Source organism: Naegleria lovaniensis, assembly GCF_003324165.1.
Source record: "Naegleria lovaniensis strain ATCC 30569 chromosome Unknown tig038, whole genome shotgun sequence".
Taxonomy (NCBI): Eukaryota; Heterolobosea; class Eutetramitea; order Acrasida; family Naegleriidae; genus Naegleria; species Naegleria lovaniensis.
This window is the reverse complement of record NW_025407860.1, coordinates 402,139-417,816: the sequence shown is the minus strand read 5'-3', so window position 1 is coordinate 417,816 and position 15,678 is coordinate 402,139. Positions and strand designations below refer to the sequence as shown.

The following is a 15,678-nucleotide window of genomic DNA, read 5'->3' as shown; positions in this document are numbered from 1 at the left end:
ACCTTCAAAATTCAGAGTGAAATAACTCAACAACCACTTCACATCTCTTAGAAATTTCAACACCATTAGAAAGCAAATGAAAATTAGCCTAGGATTTGAGTATATCTCGTCCTCAGCAGTTAACTTCGGACCGTGGACAGGACTTATTGAAATCAAAATTTTTTTTTGATAGTAAAGTCGTTAAAATGGCTCAAAAAAAAGAGTAGGTGGAGCCAAACCCTCTTTCATAATGAGGATTAATCACTCTTTGAAATGGTAAGTCTTTAGGTTCCTCACTCGTTCTCTTATGCAACATCCAATTGAATATATATCCACTTTCACAGGCTGCCGTAAATAATTTCATTCCGTGTGGATGAGGTTTTCTAGGAATGAAAACATGATGAGGACATTTTCTTCCTTTGTGAGGAATCATTGACTCGTCGAGTTAAACGTTTGTTGATACATCCCAAATACTTTGAGCTTTCTCTTTAATGGAATCCAACCAATCATCGACATCAATGTCAATACATCGATACATTTCCAAAAATTTATGTTTAGGTAATCTATTTTGAAAGAACAATCCAAGCCCTAAATTATTCAACGTTGGATTTTCCCAATAGTCGTGCAATGTTGGCAATGCAAACACACTCATTGCTAAAAAGCATGATAGGAATTTATTTGAGTCCTCTAATGTAAATGGAATAGTCCAACGTTTGACATAATTTTCTCTATTTTCCAAACGATCTGTTTTGATGTTAGGTTGTAAGGGTTTTCCTCTAGTTCCTTCTCGCAATTTTATATGATCAACTCGTGATTGCCTTCTATCGTTCATTTTAGAGAGAAATTTTTCCTGTATATCGTCAGTGAATATTAATTTAAAGCAAGAGAGTGGTGTTATTTCGGAAAGTACTCCAATAAATTTGCCTTTGCTCTGATTTTTGGCGTAATAATCGTCAGGCACAACAGTAATCCCGTTACTTGGAATATATTTCTCTTTGTTTGACTTTGATTCATGGTCGTCCAATGACAAATATGAGAGCAAAATTCCAAGTTCAATATTATCATCACCATCATCATCATAAAAATATGAATCCCAATTCAACTCTTCATAATCATCGATTAGGATTGGAATTTTCTCTTCCTGAGGCAAATAATTAAAAATACAATCTAAACATCCACCCGAATCAAGCTGATGAAATGTTGTTGTAACACCATAGCCAGTGTTGTCTTGGCTTGGATTGGGTTTGTTTTGGAGGTTTTGTTTTTATAATCGGTTTTAAATTACTCAGCACTAAAATAAAAGAGCAAAAGCCACAAATTATTACAAATTCAACAAGTAAATATAATCATCAACAGTCAGTTCCTGACGAACCATTCATTCATTCTTTGAATCAAAAGTGTTGTTTTGGAGGTGGATAAGGAATTGTCAAGGCGTTCACTTTTCCATGATCAGTTCGGACGAAAAGAATGAATCAAGTTATTCAAATTGATAGAGTTTCAATTCAATGAGTCATTCAATACTGATAGAGTTTCAACTCTTGTTGAGGTTATCAAAAAAAAAACTCAACAACAACCTTAATCTCAACGAATGAAGAGAAGTAGAGAGGATGAACCTACTCATCCTCCTACTAATCCATCTCTTGCACACAGCATCATTCCATTCTGGGATGAGTACTCACAACAAGTATCGGATAAGCTTTGGGCATGTTCAAGAGATTCCTTTCATGAGTTTAATCAGTACAACAACAAGGGATGCACTGACGGATGGTTCAACTTTTCTCAATTCACTGTAATTGAATCCAAGCCAGTGTTTGATGTTCCACTCAATATTCATCACTCTATAACAGAGAATGTGGCTTTTGATAACTCTAAAAAGCCACCTCAGCTCAAGAAAGCAAAAAAGAATCAAAAGACGCCCCAAAAATTGCAAGCAGACAAATCGATGAAAATTCGTCTCTACCCCAATGAACAAGAAAGGACAACATTGAATCAGTGGATGGGAACTGCTCGTTGGATCTACAACAAGTGTTTAGAATTCACCTGTTTCTACATTGTAAACAACAACAAGAGTTTGGAATTAATTGGAGGAAAACTAATGGGTTTGTGACTCGCCAAACATCCATCCTTTGGAAAAGGATTGGTGTTTGAGGGATTTTCTGCATATTTTGTCATTAGACTTTATTGAGCAAGGGGTGAAGCAAAGCAAAGGGAGACGAAGTACTAGTATGCAGAAAATTTTTTGAGCATGAAAATTATTTCGAATACTCAACCCAAACTCTTTTATTGTTTACAATCGAAACATTCCTGCCCTTCACTACGTTCAGAACAAATCAGCATCAACATCGTATCTCGTCAACATCAAGCAAAATCGTTTTCGGGAAGAAACGCATCAATGTCGCTCATTTCGATCTCGAAAAAAATCGCGAAAAAATCGTCGATTTTTTATTTGCACTTTTTCGAAAATCACATGAAGAAGAGATGGATTGTGATCAGCTCATATTATCATAAATAAACCAGGTGTCAAAGGTGGTGACAATGTCACATTAATGTAAAATTAATAATAAAATAAATTAAGGTTATAAAAATAAATATTCAACTACTTGTCGAAAAGATTCGAACAAGGCAGTCCCGCACTGTCATAATGTCCTTCCTTACCCCAAGAACATTAAGGATCAGCGAAAAAGGAACTTGAAAAGCTTAAGAAAGCATGATAAGGGTGGGAGTGCGATGGGTGGGAAGTCACTAAGCAAAGCAATGAGAGACGAAGCTCGAGTATGCAGAAAATTTTTTGAGCATAAAAATTTTTGAGAATGCTCAACCAAACTCATTTATTGTTTACAATCGAAACATTCCTGCCCTATGTTTGGCGAGTTACAAACCCATTAGTTTTCCTCCAATTAATTCCAAACTCTTGTTGTTGTTTACAATGTAGAAACATATTCGTGCAAAGTCGAAAAAATCGATTACGATCGACCTGAATCGATTACCTCAACACGATTCATTTCTCAACGTCGATGTTTTTCGTCCAAAATCGAAAAAATCAATTATGATCGACCTGAATCGATTTTCTTGATCGTCAGAGTTGAAAAAATCGATCATGAAGAACCTTTAATCAAATAAACTCTGATAATTTGCTTCTATTTGATTTTTCTCCTCTTCCTCTTTTTGTCTAATCTTCTCTTTCTTTACCTCAATCAATTTTGCAACTTCATTCACCAATTTGGTCAAAGGTTTTACATACTGTTCCTCTTGTTTTGCAATATCTTCTTCTTGTTTTTTAAATCTCTCAAGTAACTCCTCCTTTTCTTTCTGAATTTTCAATAATTGATCTGCAATAACTTTTGAATTATTTTCTTCCATGTCTTTCATAGTTTTTAAAAACTTTGTCGAATTTTGCATATCCTTATCATTAGTATCACAGTCTTGTTTAGCGTTAATAAAAATTTGCTTCTTTAACTGATCCAATTTGAAAATCTGGAATTCTAAAACAGGTGATTTGAACGTAGTAACTTGTGGTGTTGACTCAGGTTTTGGATCAAGATCAAACATATCATGCAAATCCATGCCACATATATCAAGCTCAGGAGCCATTGAAGGTGTTTCCTTGGTCTTTGACTCGTCCAATTCTTTCTTAATGACCAATGATTTTTCTTGAATAGAACTTACTCGATAGTTGGCTCGATGCAATAGAACGAGAGTGATTGTCAATACAGATGGAGTGACTGCTCTTTATGCTGCTTGTTGGGAGGGAAATAAAGAAGCTGTGAAACTCTTATTAAGAGTACCAGACATTGATGTCAACAGGAAATTGAAGTATGGTCTCGGCACTGCATATATTTGATTTGTGTGGCAAGTCCTAAAGTCAAAAGTGAAGAATTACAAACACTCACCTGCAGTCAAGGTATTGACATCGACCAAAAATACGAGATAACTCAATTCAGAGTCAGAATTTTTGATAAGCTTGTCACTAGTTTTCAAACTTCGAATTACTTGCAAAGCATCTTCAAGCATTGTTTGTTCAATATTTGCATAGGTTGTGAGAATGGATGAAATGTACTTCTTATAGACTTGAGTGAGAGCTTCTCTGAGACAGGTACAAATTTTGTTGGTCTTGCTTTCTGTGTGGTATTTCATGCTGACTCTTTGAGGTTTTTCCATCCGAGTGAAATCCTCCAAATTTGGTTTTAATGATATCTTCATTTATGAGAGTGGAAACGAATAAATTGATATGGTCAGGATTGTTCACGTCTTCAACAAATCTATTTGCATTCTTGAGGAATGACACAGGATTGTGATCATCGACAATATTCATGTCAATTCGGTATTTACGAGTGCCAAATGTGTAACATCACACTGGATGAGTACCAAGGCGAATGAATTGTTGTTAAGTGCTTTAAAATCAAATTTCCAATACAAACCAGCTGAGGTGCCAGTCGTCCCATGGTATGTGTTTTCCAATGCAATAATTGTATTTCTTTAAGTAAAAACACGAGCCAATCGACTTATTACCTTCACTTCCCGAATTCACAAAGAAGCACACGGTCAAATCGCATTTTGGATGTTAATTTCTCCGCTAATCTCACAATCTTGTCATGTAGATAACGAGTGATAGAATTGATGAATTGCATTTTGTCGACAGTCGCTTGTAACACATGTGGATGGATAGGTACGTTCTAAATTGTAAGAAATCACGTGTGCAACAATGCTATCAATTATAATAGTACAAAAAAGTTTTATAACAAAACGTCTAAAACAAACATGTGTTCTAACTATGCCGCCATTAATACAGCTTCTGGGTAGCGTTTGATGGAATTGTTGATTTCACTTCAACGGCTGCAGGTAATAATTCCATTTACATCATGTACTGAGTATCCATTTCCACACGAGCATTGGGTGTTTCCATTTACATCAATAAAACACACTCCTGAATAACTGCAAAGTATTTCCGAACCAGTACGAGGCGTTAAGCAAATCATGGCACTTGGTGACGACGAGGGAAGTGATATTTTGTAAATTCCGTTGCCTTCGTTATTTTCTTGTAGACGAATTGGGTCTTGAATAGTACTGTACTTGGATCGGCTTTCATTCATGTTCATTACAAACCCAGTCGTGTCTAGAAACAAGGTGTAATTTGCAGTTGATGGAGGATTAGTAACCATGTTGCAAAAAACAACTACAGGAGGTATGCCCGTGTCGTTTTGTATCATATACAGCCCAGACCCAGAAATGCCTTCATACAATTTGCTTGAATTTGTTGGATATTTATATTCCTGACATGAAGCAGCAGTAGTTCCATCTGCATATCTTCTGATTCCATTAAAAGCCACGATACTTGTTTTCTCACAATTGTTACCAAAAATTCCAGTTGGACAAACACACTTGTCATAATCCATACACCTTCCCAATGAAGAGCATACTTGAGAATTGGTAGCTTCCAAACCAAAACAAGTGTAACACATGAAAGGATATTTTGAGCACCAATTACTTGTTCGATTTGGGTCAAAAATGGCATTCCACATCAAGTCACTTTTGTGAGCATACACGCCATATGGTCCTCCTACTCCTGAGGTGGAATTGGTTCCTCCAAATAAATAAATGTCACCATCAGCAGATGCTATTTGACCAGTGTTTATCATGAAATAAGGTAAAACACTGAATGTGTGCTCCCAAATAGTCGGAGTCTTTAGCGAGGCTCTAAATATATTATTTTGAGAGGTTCCAAAGCTTCGTGACCCTCCAAAAATATAAATATAGTCATCAAGTATTTCCCAAAATGCTGAATGGATTGGCACAGGTAGAACGTCAGATACAATCTCCCACGAGGTTAAATCAGCTAAAGGAGCTCTCATTATTTTGTCAGTCACTACTGTGTTCTTTCTTGGTGAAAAATCTATTGTAGAGTTATAGGAATACATTGAGGTAATACCTCCAAAAATGTAGGCATAATCTCCACTAGAAGCTAAAACACCAGAAGCAACAGGTGTAGGAAGAGTAAAAGGTAATAATTCCCATTCTTTGTCTAAATTAAAAATTGGGCATCGATATATCTTATCAGAAATTTCATCATTCACAAAACCTCCGAACAGGTAAAAGTATTCATTGTGTTTAAGAAAATGAGAGTTATAAATCGAATCAGGAAAGCCCAAGTTTTCATGCGAGTCGTATTCCACAATCTTCCATTCTTCTTCATTTTCTGTATGATTCATAACATACATGTTGAAACCATTGTTTCTTCTTGTTGGAATGGTGTTTTCTTGTTTGAGTAAATATGCCAAATCTCCCATTTCAAAGTACACAGGTTTACGGTAATACCAAGCAAGATGAAGATCGTTTTGCATGGATATAGGAGTAAAATATCCGTCTAAATTGAATAAAAATCGTTCCGAGAACGTACGTCCGTTCCAGTATAATGGTGAAGAGTCAATACAATCATGGTTGAAGAACATTCTGGTGTTTTGACATTTACCAGTGGCAAAAATAGAACCATCAGCATAGAAAATGAATGAAGATTTTTCAGATGTAGCAATATCTACAATAGGTTGAAGAGAATGTCTGACCAAGGTTGGAAGTAAAATATTTGAACCAATAGAACCTGTTCCAGTTTGACCAATATCATTCTTTCCCCATGAAAACAATCTCTTGTCTGAACAAACAACAAAATTAACAAAACCTCTTGTGTGAATTCTTTCTGCAACACAAGACAAGTTATTATAGAGATATGAAACAAATTTTGGAGAAAGTGAATCCAATGTTGAATTATCTCCAATTTGTCCATTTTCATTGGATCCCCATGAAAAAACTAATCCATCACTTGTGAGAAGTAAATTATGTTTCGTTCCACATTGAATATCTGTTATTTTTCTTCCTTCCAAATTTCTTAATTTTACCTTCACTGGTTCACCTTGACTCACTGTATCATTTGTTCCCAATTGTCCAAATGTGTTATCACCGAAAGCAATAAGTGTGTTATCAGTTGTGAGAGCGATAGCAAAGTTTTTGCCTGCACATACTCTAGAAACAATCTTGCCCTTTAGTATACCATAGAAATATACGGCGAATGGTCTACTTTTTGGATCAAAAGTTCGATCTCCAAGTTGACCTTTATGGTTAGCACCCCATGCCCATAGCTTTCCGTTCTCATCAATGGCATATCCAGCATCATATCCAAGCGCAATTTGGGTAATGTTTTTACCTCCAAAGCCGTTCATTTTGGTGGGAATTTTCACATTAGATATCAGACCCGTTGCCAATTGAAAATCGTTGTTTACCCCAAAAGTATATATGCCCTTGTTGGTCAAAACTAAATTACTGTGGGTATTAACTTCAAATTGATAAATCTCTAAGCCGTCAAGTGCTTCAACCGGCAGTCTGTATAATAATCTTGAGTCATGATCTGATCGTCCCAAATTACCCTCAAAATAAGAACCTGTTGAGTGTAACTTTCCGTTAGGCATCAATACAAGAACGTGATCAGCACCGGCAGCGATCCTATTCCGAATTCTCATGATACCGTTTTTGTGTGATCTTTCAAGAAGTTGAAAAGAACCACGTCTTGAATTCAAACGAAAATGATGGTCATTGGCATATCGAGAAGTAAATTGTCTAACAAAAACCTCTTCTCCGAATGTGCGGGATGTGTAGTTCTAGGTCCGAGTGTAGTTGAACCAAAGTACCAACATATTTTTTTGAAAAAATGTTTGTGTAATTATTGTTCGTGATGATCATGTGAATGTCTCTCGAAACAATAACAACTTACATTCACAAGTGTCAACAGATTTTCAGATATTTTCTCAGCAGAAAATTGTGTTAAAGCAAGTGTCTTTTTTAACTCCAATTCTGTACTAATGGATGCCATAAGATCAGCTTCCTTTGCTGATGTCAATGTTGCGAATACTGTTTCATTAATATTTAGTTCTGTTAATATGGCGGATGCTTGATCCAATGCATCAGTGGTGTCCACTAATTTTTGTTTTACTTTGGAATCGTAAAAGTCTCGGAATTGTTTTTTTAAATCTTGTTCCAGGACAGAGTAATAGCTTGTTCGTTTGTCTCTGAGTTGATGTGCTGTTTTCAAATCTTCAGTGGATAGAGAACCGGTTGTTGTGCTTGTCTTTCTATATATACTTGAAGATGGGAATTGCGTCTCCGAATCTTGAACTAGATTGTCCGTACTCCCCAAAACAACGAATGAGTTATGATTGTTTAATAGAAAAACTGGACGAAAAGCGTGTATAATTCAAATCGAGGTTGGGTTGATTCCATGAGTTGGTTGTAGTAGGTGGCGTGGATATTGTTGAATGGTTGTTGTTATTTGTCCAAAGAAACGCATTATTTTCAATCATCATCACATACCATTAAGAAGAAGAACTAAGGTAGCGAGCAGTAATGCTCCCACCTTTGTTGTTGTTGGCATCATTCGTCGGTTTTTTTTAATGCTACTGTAAATGATAAGGTCCAAAATGTTTACAGTAGCAGCATAAAAAAATATAAAATGACTGGCCCAACAACAACAACGAAGGTGGGGGCATTACTGCTCGCTACGCTGGTTCTGCTTCTTAATGGTAAGTGATGATGATTGAAAATAAGGTGAATCATACTCAACCATTCAACAATCCGAACCGCATTATTTATTTATTTATTAACATTGTAAATATTTACATTTCCAACGCAACCGATTGTATCCATTACTACAAACAACAACAACTTGATAGTTTTTCAATTGAACAACAATTCACCTTCATTCGTTGTCGGTATGGATACAGACAACCGAGTTCAAGAACTTGAAATGCAATTAGCCAGAATATTGAAGGACAAACAACAAAGCTACATTACAGTTTTAGAAACAAACCTGAAAACCGAACTAAAGGAGTTTTTTGAATCAAAGTCCAAACAAAGATTAGTGAACACAAAGGATGCTCTTGATAAAGCATCTGTAGTATTGGACACTCTGGACATTAATTCAACAGTTTTTGATCAGATGAATATTCTCAAAAGACAAGAGCTCGTAAAAGCAATGAGTTTAGAATTGGAATTGACCAATTTGATTACACTCACCAAACATTCTATTGATTCTCTTGGTTATGATGTGGCCACACTCGTCAATGTAAGTAATAGTATGTTGGAGTATATGTGTTATTTACTTCAATTGTTACAAACCTATTTTTGTTGTTTAAAACTCAATCTGTGACCACCAAAGAATTACACCCAACAAACTTATTCAGATGAATTATTTTTCAGACAAATGGACTTTGAAAGGACACAAAATGAACATTTTCATTTGAATTCAAAACCAGGACTCTTTCAACAGCTAGAAACAGCCAACCAGTTAAACATTACTAGAATACGCAATAGAATTTCTGCAGGGTTGGAGCACGTTCTTGTGTTAATGCCCAATGGTAAACTCTATTCGACAGGAGTTTACTATGAAGGTAATCTTGGACGAACAGTTCAAGACTCTAGACTCATGTACAAGTATCCAGTCGAAGGTTTAGATGGTCTTGAAGTGTATCAATTCGAAGCCAATAGATATTCTAACTTGGTATTAACCAATAAGGGAGTATATTCATTTGGGCTTAACGATCGATCACAACTCGCCACAGGAGGCACAAAGACCAAGGTTCAAGCAACATTTGTGAATGGTTTCAGTATGGGTAACAAAATTGAGCAAATAGCATTGGGTTATAGCTCTGGATATGCCATTGATGAGTACGGTAAACTGTGGGCATGGGGAGCCAATGATCAAGGTCAACTTGGAGATCGAACTTTTGATGAAAAGAACCGACCTTTTGCTGTCTATCAGTTGTTAGGACCACTCAGAAACAGTACTGTTGTCAGAGTTTGTGCAGGTCAAAGCCATGGAATTGCCCTCACGAGTGACAATATTTTGGTGTCATTTGGTAACAATACATTTGGACAATTGGGAACAAATGATACAGTGAGTCAAGGTGAACCAGTGAAGGTAAAATTAAGAAATTTGGAAGGAAGAAAAATAACAGATATTCAATGTGGAACGAAACATAATTTACTTCTCACAAGTGATGGATTAGTTTTTTCATGGGGATCCAATGAAAATGGACAAATTGGAGATAATTCAACATTGGATTCACTTTCTCCAAAATTTGTTTCATATCTCTATAATAACTTGTCTTGTGTTGCAGAAAGAATTCACACAAGAGGTTTTGTTAATTTTGTTGTTTGTTCAGACAAGAGATTGTTTTCATGGGGAAAGAATGATATTGGTCAAACTGGAACAGGTTCTATTGGTTCAAATATTTTACTTCCAACCTTGGTCAGACATTCTCTTCAACCTATTGTAGACATTACATCCAACGAAGACAACTCTTACATTTTCTATGCTGATGGTTCAATACAAGCAACTGGAAAGTGTCCAAATACACTCATGTTCATGAATCATGAATGTATGGATTTGAATCCTCCCTTCTGGAGTGGGGTGAGTGTACCTAAAAGATTTGTGTATCACATTGGTGGAAACTTTACCAATGTTAATCACCAAAACAACATGAATTTGGTTTGGTATCATCGTAAACCAATATATTTTGATATGGGAGATTTGGCATATTTACTCAAACAAGAAAATACCATTCCAACAAGAAGAAACAATGGTTTCAACATGTATGTTTCCAACATTACCAAAGGAGATTATGATTGGAAGCTTGTGGAATTTAATGCCAAAACTGGTACCGGTTTTCCTGACTCGATTTATAATTCTCACTTGCTGAAACATAACGAGTATGTCTACCTGTTCGGAGGTTTTGTCAATGATGAAGTTTCTGATAGAGTTTATAGATGTCCTATCTATGATTTACAAAATGACTGGGAACTTTGCAACTTTACTTTACCATTTCCTGTAGCCTCTGGTATGCTTGTTCCAATTGGTGATTATGCCTATATTTTTGGAGGAATTACTTCCTTATATTCGTACAATTCAAGCATTGATTTTGCACCAAAAGCAAACTCAGTTGTGTCTCAAAAAATAATGAGAGCTCCTCTCACTGATTTAACATCATGGGAGACTATGAATGATGAGCTCCCTGTACCTATTCATTCAGCATTTTGGGAAATTGTTGGCAATTATATTTATCTATTTGGTGGAGCCAGAACTGTAGGAACTTCACAAATTAACATTTTCAGAGCAACACTTCAAACACCATGGGTTTGGGAACACACCTTTGGTATTCTTCCTTATTACATGATTAATACAGGTCAAGTTGCCTCCACAAACGATACAATGTACGCATTCGGAGGAACTAATGCCACCACTGGCGTTGGAGGCCCTTATATGGCCTTTGGTAACAAGACCGACATTACTGGCTCATGGATGGCTATTCACGATCCAAGCAGAACTCAGGCGTGGTGTAAGAAATATCCATTACTATGTTTTTACTGTTTCGGTGTTGAAGCGTCAAATCCAAATGTTTGTTCTGCTGCTGGAAGATGTCTCGATTATGATACTTGTCACTGCTATAATGGAAGATTTGGCTCAAAGTGTGAAAAATTTGGAATTGTTGCTGTTAGCGGAGTTAGAAAATATGCAGATGGAACCTATGCAATCTCTTGTAATAGATACAGAAAACCAACCAACACCTCACTTGTCTATCAAGGAATCATTGGAGATGGATGGTACTGGATTAAACCAGATTACACAAGCAATCCAATTCAGGTATATTGTGACATGACTACAGATGGAGGAGGTTGGACAGTTTATTACACTGTCGGTCAAACATACAGCACCGTTAATTTATTAACTGCAACTCCTTCCAATGGGCTCGATTTTAATAAGGAAGGATACTTTTCTGATTTGAGAAGAGTTCCTTTCACTGATGTTATGTTTGCCACAAATAACCAAAAGCATTGGTTCAAAAGAAAAACGGCTAACTCAATCATCGTAAACAATTATAGATCAGGATTTATTCTGAACACAAACTTTGGAGATCCATATACCTCTCCTTATTATGGAGGAACATTAGACAGCGGAGGTCTGTTTGAGGGTTACATTGACGGAGCGAAGGATACCACCACCGACTATAAACTGTCTCTCACTGATAAAACTTTGTGGGAAGGAGATATTCCACTTTCAGCAGGTATTTGGATTGTTGAATATAACTTTAGAGGAAGTAAGGGTTATAGAGCTAATGCAGTAGGCATTACGAAAAAGTCGGTGTGCAATTGGGGAGGTTGTACATACAGTTGTTGTGGTGACTATGTGGCAACTGGAATCTGTTTTAAGGAAAGCTCTTTTTTGGGATGTGCCACAACAACACCAATGACCGTCTATATTAGATAGAGTGAATGTTTGTAATTTTAATAAATTAATCTCAAAATACTGAAAACATTACGTCCTTATTACTTTTCGTGCCCACAAACCTTGAAAACGGATATGTTTTTCTATTCTAAAGCTCACCACTGTAAATTGGTTTCATGTTAACACCAACTTCAACAATTATTTGATTATTCAACTGATTGATTTAATAATAATATTACACTAATAAAGGCCAAGAGACAGTTTTAAAACACGACCCGTCCTTGCCGATTGTGCCATATATGGAGTTGTTCTTCTAATTTCAGATCCATATAACAACACGGTGTCATTTCTAACAACGGGAATAAGTGACTGTGCGGCATCAGGAGGCAATACTCGATCACTAGCCATCCATGATTTTACAGGATCTGACTTGTGGCCCACTGCAATATAATTACCAGCGTTGGTGTTACTGTCGCGTGCTCCACCTAACAAGAATAATTGAGATTTAGTCGAGACAAGAGCAGCATTGGCTGTGTAGAAGGGTAACAAACCAAAGGTCATTTCCCAAGTAGCTGGATCAGTAAGCAGTGCTCTATAAATGTTCCAGTCTGATTTTCTATAGTCGGTAGCTCCACCAAAAATGTAAACAAATTTGTCAATAATACTTATGTGACCACTGTGCAGTTTTGAAGGAAGGACCTTTGGAACTACCATCCAATTGGTAAGGTTATCTAAGGGTGCTCTAATAATCTTGTCCGTCACAGAAGTTGATAGAATTGGTTTGGAAGAACCAGCTGTATAGCTATAAACAGAGGTTATTCCACCAAAAATGTATAAATAACCATTGATCACAGCAGTCATTCCAGAAGCAACAGGATAAGGTAAATTTGCCTCTAATAATTGCCATCCATTCTCCACATCATAAATGGGAGCTCTATAAATATTGCTTGACAAGTCATCATTTACAAATCCTCCAAAGAAGTAAACAAACTCGTTGGATTTCAAAAAATGACTATTATACAATGAGGATGGGAAAGCATTACCAAGTGATGAATCACGTTCCAATACATTCCAGGCATCTTCGGATTCGTTGAACTCCTTGAAGTACATGTTAAATCCATTACCAACTCGAGTGGGAACAACATTTTCAGTTTGTAACAAGTAGGCTCTTGATCCAATTTCAAAATAAGGAGCTCGTCTCATATGCAGTGGGAGATAGCAATCATTAAATGTTGGCATTTTAGCATAATTGGCGGTAGTCAAAATGTAATTTCTTGGATAAGTGCAGGTGACACCAGAACAGTCTTGTCTTGAACATGCAGCGGCATTGGATGTAGACTCACCATAAAAGAAAGCATATTGCAAATTGGCTTCGTCACCACAAGTTCCAGAACCCCAAATATTGAAATCTGTTGTCATCATGAACGTGTTAAACTTGTTCGTTGCTACTTCAATAATTTTTGGATATCCAAGAGTTGAGAAATCGGAAGTTAAGAAGAGTGTATGATCAATCTTTTGAGGGAGTGGAATCTTGGAAGTTGTTGCGGCAGTACCTAGTTGAGCAGCGTCATTTCTACCCCAATTCCAAAGAGTATTGTCGGTACATAACACAAACGAGCTATGATGTTTAGCAAAGATTTGAGAGGCAGTACAACCCGTTAGAGTTGTCAACTTTTTGGGAACTGCGGAATATGTTGTTGTTAAGGCAACTCCTAATTGTCCATTGTCATTTCTACCCCACAAGAAAACTTCACCTGTGCTGGAAAGTACCATTGCATAATCATAACCACATTGAATATCAACAATAACTTTTCCAGACAATTCGCTTGATTGATAGACCAGTACAGGCTCTCCAGATACAGTCACCGAGATGTTATTGTTTCCCAATTGACCAAATGAGTTATCTCCCCATGAAACGAGTGTATTGTTGGAAGTTAGAGCCAAAGCAAATTCACCTCCTCCACAAACTTTAACAACTGGAATGGAACCCATAGCACCATATGGATATACAGGAAATGGTCGATTCTTTTCGGAAAAGGTTCTATCACCAAGTTGACCTTTTGAATTGTCTCCCCATGCCCACAATTTACCATTCGAATCAATGGCATAGGATGATCTCCACCCTGTAGCAATCTGTACAATAGTTTGCCATCCAAATCCATAGACCTTTCCTGCTGTTAACCTAGGATTTCTATCTCCAGTTCCTAATTGAGAGTAGTCATTAATACCAAAGCTATAAACTCCATCGTTAGTGAGAACCAAGCTAAAGTAATAGTTGGCATCAAATTGAAGAATTTGTAATCCATCAAGTCCTTCGACAGGTAAATTGTACAAGAGTCTGGAATCTGTGTTCGTTCTTCCAAGATTTCCATTGTATGCAATACCAGTAGAGTAAAGTTTTCCATTTTGTCCCAACATTAATACATGCTTCAAACCAACTGAGAGACGATTTCTAATTCTTCTAACCTGAGTATTCCAGCCAAAATTTGGTAAGATGGAATCTTGTGGTGTGAGAATTACAGTGTCATTGACAGCTTCTTTACTTGTGGTGTAATATTCTTCTGTGGTATATGCTTTTTTAGTGAATGCCTAATGATAAAGTTGTAAGTTTAAACAATACTGAACAATACAAATAATAACTTACGCTTACAAAATCTTTGATGTTCTTTCCGACCATATCAGCAGAATTTTGGGTAAGTGCAAGTAAATTGTTCAATTCCAAATCCAAACTCATGACACTTTGTAACTGAGTCTGTTTCGTTGAAAGCATGGCAATAAATTGATCTTCAGTAACATTCAATGTTTCAAGGAAAGGAGCAGATAATTCGATGGCCTCCTTTGTGTCTAACAGTTTCTTCTTTGCTTGAGATGCCGTTAGTTCATCTGCTTGTTTTTTCAACACACTGGAAACCTCCAAGTAATTGAGGTGTACAGATTTTTGAGCCTTTAGCTGTTGCATTTGTTCAGTAGAGGCCATATTCACTCCACCATCGTCTTGTGCCATGGTGATGATTGCAAAACTTGAGAGAATGATGAAAGCCACTTCACGATTTCATGAATGATGAGTTGTGCGAAACATGATCAGGTATAGTAAATGAATGAATTCATGAGAAATGTCCGGAAAATAAATTACTCGTTCGGCAAGAGAGGAATTTACCTCATATCAATCACTTACCGACAACTATTGTGCCTAACTTGCGGGCAGCACTTGCCATTGTTGTTGTTGGCATTTTTCTTTTGTGTGTGGTTGGGTAAGAATACTGTAAAAATTTACGGTTGTGATGGAGACGATTGAGGCAAAACACGCAAGAAGCCTCAATTCCAAAACCACCACCGTAAAACTTTCCCACCACACACAAAGAAAAATCATCAGCTTGAGTGGGATTCCCACAATCAACCAATCAATAACACTTGTGCTACTGCTGCTACCTTACCCT

At 36.7% G+C, this 15,678-nt stretch overlaps 6 protein-coding genes across 6 annotated transcripts; 2 read left to right on the top strand and 4 right to left on the bottom strand.

Moving 5' to 3' along the window:
- Positions 1 to 424: 424 nt before the first annotated feature.
- On the bottom strand, positions 425 to 811 carry C9374_009417 (uncharacterized protein; the record flags this gene model as incomplete). Its single annotated transcript, XM_044699602.1, has 1 exon — positions 425 to 811. The coding sequence occupies one exon, from the start codon at positions 809 to 811 to the stop codon at positions 425 to 427; it is 387 nt and encodes a 128-aa protein (XP_044544768.1).
- Positions 812 to 1,567: 756 nt separating this feature from the next.
- C9374_009416 (uncharacterized protein) lies at positions 1,568 to 2,086 on the top strand (the record flags this gene model as incomplete). The annotated part of the gene is made up of 1 exon (XM_044699601.1): positions 1,568 to 2,086. The coding sequence occupies one exon, from the start codon at positions 1,568 to 1,570 to the stop codon at positions 2,084 to 2,086; it is 519 nt and encodes a 172-aa protein (XP_044544767.1).
- A 1,001-nt stretch (positions 2,087 to 3,087) lies between these two features.
- Positions 3,088 to 4,179, bottom strand: C9374_009415 (uncharacterized protein; the record flags this gene model as incomplete). Its single annotated transcript, XM_044699600.1, has 2 exons — positions 3,088 to 3,701; positions 3,870 to 4,179. 2 exons carry the CDS (start codon positions 4,177 to 4,179, stop codon positions 3,088 to 3,090), a joined length of 924 nt encoding a protein of 307 aa, XP_044544766.1.
- A 626-nt stretch (positions 4,180 to 4,805) lies between these two features.
- Positions 4,806 to 8,395, bottom strand: C9374_009414 (uncharacterized protein; the record flags this gene model as incomplete). Its single annotated transcript, XM_044699599.1, has 3 exons — positions 4,806 to 7,622; positions 7,736 to 8,193; positions 8,332 to 8,395. 3 exons carry the CDS (start codon positions 8,393 to 8,395, stop codon positions 4,806 to 4,808), a joined length of 3,339 nt encoding a protein of 1,112 aa, XP_044544765.1.
- A 75-nt stretch (positions 8,396 to 8,470) lies between these two features.
- C9374_009413 (uncharacterized protein) lies at positions 8,471 to 12,283 on the top strand (the record flags this gene model as incomplete). The annotated part of the gene is made up of 3 exons (XM_044699598.1): positions 8,471 to 8,540; positions 8,691 to 9,082; positions 9,176 to 12,283. 3 exons carry the CDS (start codon positions 8,471 to 8,473, stop codon positions 12,281 to 12,283), a joined length of 3,570 nt encoding a protein of 1,189 aa, XP_044544764.1.
- A 198-nt stretch (positions 12,284 to 12,481) lies between these two features.
- C9374_009412 (uncharacterized protein) lies at positions 12,482 to 15,471 on the bottom strand (the record flags this gene model as incomplete). The annotated part of the gene is made up of 3 exons (XM_044699597.1): positions 12,482 to 14,830; positions 14,886 to 15,283; positions 15,417 to 15,471. The coding sequence occupies 3 exons, from the start codon at positions 15,469 to 15,471 to the stop codon at positions 12,482 to 12,484; spliced, it is 2,802 nt and encodes a 933-aa protein (XP_044544763.1).
- Between the last annotated feature and the right edge of the window lie 207 nt (positions 15,472 to 15,678).